General features: G+C 37.9%; 1 protein-coding gene across 2 annotated transcripts; it reads right to left on the reverse strand.

The window, feature by feature from the left end:
• Positions 1 to 8152: 8152 nt before the first annotated feature.
• LOC132053522 (ubiquitin-conjugating enzyme E2 28-like) lies at positions 8153 to 12770 on the reverse strand. Of its 2 annotated transcripts, XM_059445594.1 has the most exons (5): positions 12631 to 12770; positions 12427 to 12510; positions 10178 to 10305; positions 9185 to 9289; positions 8153 to 8572 (listed from the first exon to the last, which is right to left on the reverse strand). In XM_059445594.1, the coding sequence occupies exons 2-5, from the start codon at positions 12494 to 12496 to the stop codon at positions 8429 to 8431; spliced, it is 447 nt and encodes a 148-aa protein (XP_059301577.1). In that variant the 5' UTR covers positions 12497 to 12510; positions 12631 to 12770; the 3' UTR covers positions 8153 to 8428. The 2 variants fall into 2 exon arrangements, with proteins under 2 accessions (XP_059301577.1, XP_059301576.1); XM_059445593.1 differs by lacking the exon at positions 12631 to 12770 and having other exon boundaries at positions 12427 to 12585.
• Between the last annotated feature and the right edge of the window lie 308 nt (positions 12771 to 13078).

Genomic DNA, 13078 nt, shown 5'->3' on the forward strand with positions numbered 1-13078 from the left:
AAGAAATGGCCAAAAGGCCAAGGTGGCCGTGGGCCCCACCTATATGTTGGCCAATTGTTTCAAGCCATCAAGGAGGCCATGTGTTCATTTCATAATTGTGAGGGGCCATGTGTGAGTATATGTATAAAATTTAAGACCATGCAAGACAAGATTTCATCTTTGACTACTTAAGGAAATTTCTAGAAAATTGAAGAAAAAGTTGAGAAAAATAAAGGGGGCACAACCGGCCACCCCTTGTATATATATATATATATGTGTGTGGTACTAAATAAGACATAATTCATCCTTCCAATTTTAGAAGATTCATGAGTGATGGAAAAAAACGAGAGAAAGGAGAGGGTCGGCTATGAAATTTTGGCCGAACACAAATTTCCCTAGACTTTGATTATGAAAATTTTTTTTCTCCTTGTTTCTCTACTAATTGGAAGGCCCTCGTCGACGTGGAGTAGTTGTTGGAACAAGAAAACCGTTTGTTGTCGCACTTCGCCAATTCTAGCCGAGGAAGAAGTTAAGTGGAAGGTAAGATTCAATCCTCCTTTATATATTTCATGGATGTTTTGGATGTGTTGTAGCGTATGGAAATGGATGAAAATCATGGAATGTTGTGTGTGGTGTGTGTGGCCGTGAGTGGGCTGCCATGGTGTAGGAAAAAATGAATTAATGTTAGTTAGTATTCTAGTTGTTGTTGTGATGAATTCTATAATATAAAATGAAGGTGTAATGGTTTAAATGGAGTTGTAAATCGTGTGGGCTGTTTTGAAAGCTAATGTGGTTGTAATGTGATTTCTTGTGTTGATGGAAATGATAATGCTAACGTATGGAATTGTTGATATAGTTTATGAATTTGGAAGGAGAAAATGTGTTATTGGTATTCTTAATATAAGTTGGAAGGTTTCGGGTGGAATGGCCTATGGTTTGGGTTGTTTTGAATATTGTATAGGTTGCTTGGAATGTTCTTAAATCATACTTGAATGGTTGCGGATTAGTAATTGAATATGTGAGCATTGGTATTGAATTGATCGTATGTAGTTTATTTGAATATAAATGAAATGTTGTCGAATTGTGTAGAGAAGAATCGCCAATGTTAGAATGCGTTTGGAATAAATTGTTCTTGTTGTTTATATGATGGTTGGTATGGTTGTTGTTGATGATTGTTTTGGCCGAGTTGAATTCTCGGGGTTGATGGATTTATAGGGGAAATGCGCCCAAATTTCCGTAGACAAAGTGTTAGTTTGAAATCGGATTCTTAAGTGCCTATGGCTAATGGTTGATATCTAATGTCGTGATTGTAGATCGTGAGAAGCCAAGGCATAAGTTTGGATTAGCCTAGGGAGCGTCCAAGGTATGTTAAGGCTCGTCCCTTTCTTTCAAAGGCATGATTCTTGGATTATGATTTCATAAATGTTTCCATAACTTTATTGTTTCAAGACTTTTGCTTTCAAAAGAATTTTGTTCCTAAAACGAGTCCGAAACTACGAACGACCGTAACTTCCACATACGGTCTCGGATTGCTATGAAACGTTCGTAGAAGTCTCTATAACGAGTAATAATCTTTAACTTTCATAGGCGGGCCCGGATTGGGTTGACGCTCGTCCGTGGGCCCCGCGACTTTCCTTTGTTGGTCCTAACAACCTATTCTTGAAAGAATTCTAAAATGTCTGTATCTTTCCAAAACGGAGGATTATGACTCCGTAAGCTTCCATGACAACAACGATGGATATGTTTTACCATGACAACGATGATGTCAAAAATGAGAATATTTTCCTACGATGAATATGATGATGATGAATCCATGTTTAAAGGTCCCAAGTCTATGATTTCAATGGCGATATGAGAATGTTGAGCTATTTCTTGATTTCTCAATTTTATTCATGAATGATGACTATTTCTACAGATTCTAAAGTATATGAATTGATGCCTTATGATCCTGTTTTACGTTTCCTCGTGAAGTTATTCTTCATTGACAGTCTCACCTTATAATAATCGTTCCTTCAAGGTGAGACACAGCGACCATGATTATTCCATAATACAATCGGAGACTACCGACCATACGTCACTCCGATAGATACATGACTTTCTTTGGGCTCTCATGCATGCTACTTATATGATATATGAATATGATATATGAATATGATATATGTATATGTATATGGGGAATATGGGAAAAGGGCGAGAGCGTTATATACGCGTAACCACCTGATCAGTTGGCATAATATGACATGATACCGTCCCGGACGCGGGATGCCGGACGCGGGATATGTGGTTATGGATCGGCCGCACGTTCGCAAAGAATATATTATATGGATCGGGCCGTACGTTCGGCATTATTATATTATATATGGATCGGTCGCACGTTCCGCAGCAATATAATATATATATATATATATATATATATATATATATATATATATATATATGGATCGGGCCGCACGTTCCGCGGCACTAAGCATGTATGGTTCCGCCTAAAAGGCACTCGGATGTACGAGTTACTCTTTTATTACATATATATGGATCGGGCCGCACGTTCCGCTAAAGAATATACTATATGGATCGGGCTGCACGTTCCGCAAAGAATATAATACATATATGGATCGGGTCGCACGTTCCGCGGCACTAAGCGTGGCATGGTTCGCTTTTAAAAGGGCATTCGGATGTGCGGGTTACTCTTTATCTCATGAAATGCCCTATGTTTTCGTCTTGTTACTACTCATGCTTTGTATCCTCTAAAATGTTTTACTCATGCCTTACATACTCGCACGTTGCTTGTACCGACGTCCCTTCTTGTGGACGCTGCGTTCATGCGCGCAGTACACCGGATGAGTTGAAGATATTTGCGAGAAGATGTTCCGGCGGGATTGGCGAGCTCCATTTTCTCGGAGTGCGTACGAGTCGAGCATTATGATATGGTTTCATGTTCTATGTTAGAGACTTTGCGACGTATCGTGTATGTAGTATGTCGATTTTGTAAGCGGCTCCATGGCCGATGTATTGTGATGCATTATTCTACGGGCCTTATACGATCACGTGTCTTACTTGATTTGAAAAGGATGAAAAAAAGGTTGTTTCGAAAAGCTTTCATTATGTACTCATGTTATGCTATGAGGGCCCAATATGATTATGAGTGCCACGAGAGTCAGAGGGTTCGCTCGGCCCTAGGTAAGGGTCGGGTGCCCATCACGCCCTAACAAAAATTAGGGTGTGACACATCTCATCTAGATTATCCGGCCTAGGAGCAGTGGGTGTGGTTGGAATAGCACCGGCACCCTCGGCAGAAGTGGAGGCTTCAAACCCGGTGATGGGGTCCTCGGCAGGCAATGAGCTCGTATCTTCTGGTGCCTCAATGTCCCGTGCAGACTCGACTGTTGTCCCCGTTCTAGCAGTCGGCTCAGGTCCAGATCTTCGTGGTCTTTAAAGGGGAATCTCCTCGGAAGACTCTTCACCTGTCATATCAACAAACTCAATAGACCTAAGAGGTGTTGGATGAAGTATTTCTTCTTCCACTTTGGTAGCTGAGCCGAAGTGGAGGGCCTTTCCTCGGTTGAAGCTGGTGGAACAGCAGTTTCCTCCTCCGGGACCGACTCAAAGGTAGGAGCCACACCGACCCTACGAATGATCTCGTCGGATTCATCTTCATCCCTCAGAGACCGGACGACGCGCCTTGCCTTCTTTCTTGGTTTGTCTCCCTTATCCGAGGGTTTCCTTCATTTTTGGGCAGCAGCAATAATTCTGGATGACCCGGCCAAGTCGAATGCCGGTGTCGGTACAGCCTGCTCCCTTACAGTCCCGGGCCTAGGTTGCACCGAACCCTTCGGTAAACCTAAAATGGAAGGGGTTATGGATAGCGTTCAAATTAAAGAAGGACGGATGGTACGTAATGACCGAACCGAAAGTGGCGTTACCATGATTTTGGGCAATCCATCGGCCGCGAGCCAAGATTCCCCATGTCAACTCTTCGTGCGTATGCCGATCAAGGAGTGCTTCAACCCACTCGTTCATATGTGGGATGACCGGGGGTATCCACGCCACGGCTATTGAGAAGAAAAAGGGGAACGTCAGCACGAGGGATAAAATTAAGGAAAACGAGAATAAATTAACGAAGTGGGATCGAGAAACTTACGGTTGTCGTTCCATTTTTCCGGGAAGGGCATGAACTCCTCCGGAATAATATCCGAGGTCCTCACCCGGACGAAGCGCTCTAGCCAGCCCCGATCTCTATCTTCGTCCATCTTTGAGAAGATCGGATTCCGGCCCCGTTTAGCTAATTTTATTACGCCTCCCCGAACCGTCTTGGGGAATAAGGCGGATCGATATGTGCCATCGTGAATGATTGTGGCGGTGGCCTGCGCAAAGAACCGGAGGCAAGCGACGGTCCTCCAGATTATCGGACCAATTTGCGCGAGAGTCACATTGTATGTCCGGCACATCTCTAATATGACCGGATCAATTTCAGGTTCAAACTTGAGCGTGAAAGGATAAGTATAAACGTATAAGAAGCCTTCCCGGTAGTCGGTGATTGATTCATCCGGGCCAGGGGCAAACACTTGTACCGGACGATTGTCCCATCCATGGGGCCGGCTCGGACTTCGATCGAGCCTATCCTCGGTGATGGAAGAGGGATATCGTCTTACGTCGTATCCTCTCGTCCGAGACCAGAGAAGGTTTTTCTCCGTTCAAACTCTTTGTTGAAGTTGGGTTTGATCGGCACAATATCCAAAGTTTGTTGGCTCGGCCACGTTCTTCCCTTCGCCGAGACACTTCGCTCGGCCCGTGGAGGAAACCGAGGGAATATCCTGGGACGTGGTTTCTGTATTGGCAGACATTTGTGACGGGTGGGAGTTTGAAAATTTGATAAAGGGATGAAGGTAAGAAGATGGAGACAGTGAAGCAAATAAAATGGAGCACAAATGGAAAAATGAAATAACGAGCAACACTTGAGTAGAACGGTTTTCTTGCGAGCAGAGTTTAGGTGGCAAATATGGGTGATGAGATAATAGAATCAACGATGAAAAAGAAGTTAGAAAAGATGAAATGAAGAACAGAGATGGAGTGAAGGAATTTGAAGTAAAGATGGTGGAAATGGAGAAAGTAAAATGAAGAAGGAAGCACATGGAAAGTTATATATGCACGCATGGGACTGGGCGGTTAAAAGTCCTGACCAATCGGCGAGCGCCACGTGTCCCGTAATAAATGAGGACGTGATTTGAAGGGACGCACGTAACGGCGGCGCGCAGCTTGGACCGCCGGGTACGACACGTGGCAGATGGCAGAAGGAGGTGACAACTGTTCCCGCCAAAAGGAAAAGATAAGAACGAGCCAATGTGATCCCCGGTTGCACGATTCATCCACTTCCCGTTCCTCCGATATGATCTCGGTCCGGAAAGTGTGGGGACTATCTGTATACGGTAAAAATCGGGTGAAGTTTGTTCGGTGCAACTCGGGATTGGTAAAAGGGAGAGAACGAACGGTAATGTCTGATCCAAAGAAGCTTTGCATGATTTCGTTTGTATCCGGAGATAACTCCTTATCGTGGTTGGTCCGGTGTCCGATCTTTATATATCCGAGTTGATTGTGGCCGTTTGCCCGGTTCGAATAGAGCAAAATCAGCCGTGGCCGTTAGCCCGGTTTCTTCGTGACCATTTTGATCGTGGCCGTTGGTCCGGCTAATCAGTTATTCGTCCGCCACGTGCGGGAATCTGCCACCTGTTTCTGACGGTCGTACGGGTGTCAGACCGTACGACCTAACCTTATCCATATTAGGTTTGCTTTATCCTAAGAGGGGGCCCATGATGTATAGAAGGCCCATAGAGGAAAACTATAAATAGGGGTCATTCCCTCACTTTGAGGGGTTGACTTTTTTGATCCAAGAGCTTTGTACTTCAAATATATTATAAAATTTCTCTTGCCTAGTGTTCTTCAGATTTTAGTCCGGTTATAGCTGGAACAGTTCAACAAATCTCTTTATTCAGTATTGCATCTAACGCATATATATATATATATATATATATATATATATATATATATATATATATATATAAACTTGTCTCAAATACATAGATAAAAACATCTTAGCTCGGCTTCTAACGTATCAGCTCACTATTTGCTTAAGCTATTAATAAACCAAATAGATTCGATTTCCTTTGTTCCTCAAAGTATAGATCAAAGTACCACATATCCTTTGCCTCATTTACAAATTTAACTTATTACCCATTTTCGAGGTAAACATTGTTAAAATGATATTATTAGTGTGATAAAATTATGCTTCAATTTTTGTCTAGTTTGAGAGTCTACTTTCATTTTACCTTTAAGAAAAAATAGTACCTTTATCATTCCTAGAGATGAGGCAAATTTGAGGCTTCATTTCAAATAGAGATAAGGGTCAAAAACAAACCATAACTATCACCTTTTTTTTTAGTTTCATACCTAAACTATCATAAGGTTGAGAAAACTACCTAAACTATCACTATCTAGTTTGCAAAACACACCTGAACTAAATGTGTGAACTCACTCTCCAAAAGGCAAGTGAAGCTAAAATTTTCTCAAAAAAATTGTCCACATGGCATAAGTAATGCTATGGTGGCACCTGCATGGAAATTAAAAAATAATATTTTTTTATAAAAAAAATGAATTTTTTTTATTAAAAAAACTGCATTATTTTTTTTTTTAAAAAAATCAGCATTTTTTAAAATACAAATCTGGATTTTTTTTAAAAAAATCTCAAAAAAATAATAATTTTTCTAAAAAAATATCAAAAAATTTAGAAAATCAGAAGAAAAAAAAATGGAAAAGTTGATTATTTTTTTTAAAAAGTGAAAACTAAATAATCAGTTTTCTTATTTATTTTTAAAAAAAATAACTTTTCCATTTTTTAAACTATTTTTTTATTTTCTATAATTTTTGATATTTTTTTACAAAAATTATTATTTTTCAGTTTGTTTTTTAAATTAATTGTCTTTTTTTTAAAATTTCCATGTAGGTGCCATTGTGACATTATTTATCCACGTGGACAACACTTGGCAATATTTTTATATAAAATGGAGAGTGTAGATCACATGCCATTCAAGAATAATTTGAGGTGTGTTTGCAAACTAGATAGTGATACTTAGGTAGCTTTTCTCAACTTTCTCGATTACAGTTTAGGATTTAAACTCAAAAAAAACAAATGAAAATACAGTTTTTGACCCTTATCTCTTTCAAATAAAATGGAACTATGAAAGTCTCTCTTGCTAAGCATTTAGCACCTCTTCATTTATCAAAAGAATCACAAAGCAATCAGATAAATTAAGAGCTTATTTTACAAATTAGTACCGTTCATCCGAGACAACTCCAGTAGCTAGAGTCAACGGGTTCAAAACATATATGTTATTTTATATATTTTTAATTTTTAATTTTTTCTGCATATGATTATGCATCAAACAACCTGTATTGTGTCTTCATAAGGAATGAGCAAGGCGCAAGGGACTCAGATATATGGATTAAAATTGCCTTTAAATGGCCAGTGTATATAGGAGAAATAGGCAAGTTGTGTATACTCAAACCCCAAAGAAAAGATCATAAATGTCCCAAGTAGCAGCACAAATCGTTCTCTTTTGACTGTGGTCCTAAATGCAAAGGTAAATTTTAAAGAAAAGTGGTGAGAATATATCCAACAAAAATGATTTTGAATGGATGAGCCTGTAGACTGTATAGCCCTGCTACATATGCATGTTTCACCATACCATTCATGGTTGGATGGTCCCCCGAGATGCCAACTTTATCATCCTCCAAATTGGGCCAGATCCGTCTCGATTTTTGTATTAGATCTACATGTTATGTTGTTCATGCTTCATATATCCAGTCTCGGGTTCGCAACGGATGTGTTAAATGTCCCACACATGGATGATTGTCGCATCCTGAATTAGCTTTTGCAATTAAGTTAGAGTCTAAATTTATTTGTCTAGCAAAGAAGTTGTTTCCTGTCCTGGGAGGGGGCTCAATGTAGATTGGAATCATTGCCAAGTCATTAAATAATGGTAATGTCATATTTAGTCTAGCTCCAGGATTCTCGAATGCAAAATTAGATTTATGATTGGCTGATATTTTAAGAATAAAACAGCGGCAGCTCGTCATATGTTTCAATTCAAACTTCTAAAACTCCAAATAGGTAAATCCAAAATAATGAAGACAGTATCGAATTTATGAAGACATCAAGTAGCGAACAGTTTTATATGAAATAGATTGTTGAAACCAAATGTTACAATCCTAAACCAGGTAAATAAACACTTCCCAGATTTCTTCAAATATTGGTATCTATATAAACAAATTCAAATCATGTCTTTCCTCCAGAGGCATTGTTTAATGCTATTCTACACTTACGTTGATGGAAGGCAGAGGACAGACAAATTCAATCTTTATACATAAATTCAAACGCTCATAGGAAATGTTTTAACATTTAACCCATGGAGTACTTCTGGGTCCAACTCCGGGCAGTTGATTCGTATTTAGCCCTGTCTGTTTTGTACATATGAGCAATCTCAGGTACCAGGGGGTCATCAGGGTTTGGATCCGTCAAGAGTGAGCAGATTGAAAGCAAAACCTGAAGGTAAGACAGAAAGATTTCCCACCTTAAGAAACATATACATGTAACATACTTTGTGAAAGTCAAACATTGCAAGATCCCATTTTGAAGAAAAGCATAATTCCATGGAAACAACTAAAATAGGAATAGATTCTTAGCACTCCAGCTGAAGGGCTTTTGTAGATAGTATTGAACTGTTTCCACCATTACTCGGCAACAGCCAAAGCAATAACTATATTTTCGATAACTGTGGTGTCTGGGCCAGCTTGCCCACCAACACGAGTACCGGACTACCGGGTAACTCCGTACACCAAGGCTGGGACAGATGAGAAGAAATCACCTAGTGTTTTTGCCTTAGTTGGGACTTGAACGTGGGACCTCATAGTTCTCAACCTACTTCATCACTAGGCCACACCTAGAATAACTATTATCTATAATTCCAATTAATTTTTTCGTCTTTTAATCAGTTAGTGAATTTTTTTCCTATCCTTCAGATATGTATAATTAGCTAAAGACGCTTATATTTGATTAAAAGGACTCTTATCATACCATGGCAGTCAAACGACTTACCTAAGTTTGTTTATTTGCTCCTATTATTTTAAAAGACAAACCACTAGGTTAAGATTCTACCTTGGAAACAGTCAAGGCAGGGCTCCACTGCTCCTTCAATATGTCCAAGCATATACTGCCATTGCTATTAATATTTGGATGGAAAACTTTTGTCCTAAAGGCAACCTGCAAAGATTTAACCACAAAATGTAAGACATCCATATCTACTAGGACAATACAATTTACAAGCTAAAAGTATAAACAACAATGCACACCCAGAATGAGATATTCAGTACAAGATGTACTGAAGCCCAAAATGATCATCTTAAGCCTCCCTCTCTGTGTTGCTTACTTTACTGGCTAATATTTAGTAAAAAGATGTTAGGCAAAACCCAGAAGATCCTATTGTTCCTTTTTCTTTTTTTTATAACCGTGGTGACCGGACCAGCTTGAGCACACCTCGACTAATTTCACGAGGTACTTGCTACCTCCCACCAACACAGGTACCGCGTCGAAGATCCTACTGTTTCTCAGGGCATTTATATATGAGATATTTATCTGGAGTTCCCATACATAACTCTCAACAAAAATTCAGCTAGCCTAAGTCTACAATCGATAAGAATGAAGCATGAGGTCCGCTTTGATCATCATATCCGACACCAAAAATATCAAAGAAAAAACATGTAAAAACACATCACAGCTCCTATCTACTTATGCATTCTTTTCTATATTCTAAACCGCAACAAGGTGACTAATCAATTTTGAAATCATGAAATCTCAATTAATGTGACAGGTGTAATTAAGAATCTTAAAATAAGTAAATGCAGTAAAGGTTCCGTTAGCGACACATAATCAGTCAACCACGAGACTAACTTCTCCTATAGGCTCCAATGGCCCAAAAGTATGCACCAAATTACCAGCTTTTAATATATTCATCCAAAGCTAAATTAAAAGAATTTCAACAATCCAACATTATGCTCCAACAAAAGTAGAAAGAACGGTATCCCCTAATATCACAAATTTCAATCAAGGGAGACATCAACTCACAAAAGAAATTTTGCAACCATCTCATACCTTAGGAGGTTTAAATGGATAATCTGGAGGAAAATGAATAGTGACTAAAAATACACCCCCCGCGTACGGACTATCTGGAGGGCCCATTATTGTAGCTTGCCAGTGAAACATGTCCTCTCCGACAGGGCCTGTAACATGGCACAAAAAGTTTAGTAAGTTAAAAAAAAAAAAAAAAAAAAAAGATAAATGACATAGCTTATGCCTTTTACAATAGATGCGAGAACATGTTCATATAATTGCTAAGATACCCTACCCTTAAGACTTATAAGGAAGTTGGAAACCAACTGGCGACAAAATCAAATCTCAGGAAAACTAGATGGAAGTACAACAGACTTAATGGAATCACAACATAGGCAAAGAAACATATGCAGGACACCTTGACAGGAACTATCTATTATCACAAGGCTTGGATTCAAATAAAAAGATCCCAAAAAACATCTTCATAAAACAGACTAGATGACATTAGGAATCAACAGTAGAAAAACTTGGAGGAGTGAACAGAGTGCATGATGAAATAACATTCTATATCATCCACCAACACATCACATCAGTGGCCAAATTAATCAAGTCATTGCATAAGTTCTGCCAAGAGAAACAATTAAACAAAACCTTCACATGCCTAAAACCTTTATCGTGCCACAAGTACTCCGTGTTTGAAAATATTATTAAAAGGGTAACCTACAAAAAGCCTAGATGATGGGCAAACCAAAACCACTAGAAAAGCTTTAATATCTCCATTAAAATCAGAGAGTGCGTTCTGCTAAAATATCTTAGCTCTGCACAAGATAGAAGAGCTAATATCCATAAAGGAATCAGATGCCATAAGGAGTGAAATAGAGACTAGAGGTCTTAGATCCATGGAGTCAGAAGTAGCTCTTTTGGAGATTGAATGCAACTGACTGATGAAAGATGGCTTATTGAACTAAATTTACATGTTACAAATACTTCAACTAGCAACCACAAGATACTACATTGACACACAGACACAATAATACACATCACAAGTGATCCTCTAAATAAAGCTACAAATCCGACAACCTCACGCTTCGGTATTAGTTGATCTCATGACAGGCTGATGGCAACAAGAATACTGCCATTGACGCTAAACCAAAACTCCGATTGGTAACTTACGATTGTTATCACCACAAGATATAAGGTGGATGGCCAAAATTGGGAGATTAAACTGTTTAGTTTAAAGTATCACATTTTCAGAAAAAAGGATATATTCGACAGAGAACACTACAACATAGAACAAATTATGTGACTTACATGATACTTCCTCTTTTATGGATTTTTTTTTTATAAGGAAAAAAAAAATCAACATAACCCGATAACACCATACACATGTTTGTTAGACATGTTGCATCAAAATATTCAATAATTTACACTTGACAAAGAAATCATTATTCAACAATTGGTATACTAGTCATAAATCATAACTCAATCTTGTATACTCTAGCAAAATATTATGTGAAAAACAAATATGTATACATATAAACCCACTGCATTATATAAAGACTACATATAGAACAAATGCAATTAGTATGAATCAATAAAGGCATAAACCCATTCCAGTTCTGAATTTATCATTAGTTTGATCGTATAATTTCTACAAAACATCATATTTTAAACAATTCATGATCAAATGACTTGTGCAAAACAATTCATGCAGGCTAGTTACCTAAACTACTTTAGCTGGGAACAAACATCCATATCACAAATGCGCCATACGAAAAATAAAGCATCATAACAAGACATAAAAAGCATGGAATCTTTGTATATTCACCTTTTCAGAAAGCAAAAAAAAATCTTGATTGTATTATAGATGTAAGATTAGATAGATATATACGACGACAGATCCATGTGCATTGAGATGAAAGAGTAGTTACACAGGGATGGATACATGAAAACAAACATATACTAACAATCAACCGAACTAGTTGGGGACGGCTATATGAATCCTTTTTATTCAACCCATTCTATTCAGGTTTATTCCATATCAATACTATATAACTAATCTTTATAAATTAAAACTCTCTAAAATTAGAGGCTCTACAAATCTATAACATTTAACTTTAAAATTCCTCTTTAGATTTATAGTCAGGTTTGATAGACCACAAATTTCAATTCTTTTATTGTTAAACTTTGTGTCGAGTCAAAAGATGGCACATAAATTGAGACGGAGGGAGTATTCTGTAATCAAAGCATGAAAAAAAAATTATTAAGAAGAAGAAGGAAGGTATGTATACCGGCGCTGCAAGAGGTAGGAGGATCTTTCTGGAGGTCCTTCAACTCTTTCAATATGCGTTTCGAAGCCATAATTGAAGAGAGATCTAAACAAAACAATAAAAGGCAAAAAGAAGAAGCAAATGAAATGAAAAATTGTATGGAGGAAAAACAATACAATTTTGTAAGAATATATATAGAGAGAAATAAACGCGTGAATATTTTACCTGATTTGATAGAATTGGAAGAAAAATAAAAATTGAAGAATGATTCTTTAATTTTTCAGTGCTTTTTCGTTGTTGTTGTTTTCTTCATGAGCTGCTTGGTTTGTTTAACGCGGAAACCAAGGGATGGAAAAAAGAAAAAAAAAGGGATGGACCCTACTTAATGGCTCTGGCTGCTGTGGGTTTGATGGGGACACTCCTATTTCAATATTCATCAATAACAAATATTTACATTTTGATTATGTAATTTGAAGGTATGTTAAATGAAGTATATATTTTATAATAATATTCATATTAATTTGTGTATAATTATAATAGATTTAAAAATGAGTGATTAATGTTAAGCATAAAATAAGAAAAAAAAATTGTCATTCTCTTGATATGCTAATGTGAACAAGTTAAAGTATTTTTTTTTTAATATAGTGAACAACTAAAAGGGAGCGGAGGGACT

The sequence above is a fragment of the Lycium ferocissimum genome, chromosome 4, assembly GCF_029784015.1.
Source record: "Lycium ferocissimum isolate CSIRO_LF1 chromosome 4, AGI_CSIRO_Lferr_CH_V1, whole genome shotgun sequence".
In the NCBI taxonomy this organism is placed as follows: Eukaryota; Viridiplantae; Streptophyta; class Magnoliopsida; order Solanales; family Solanaceae; genus Lycium; species Lycium ferocissimum.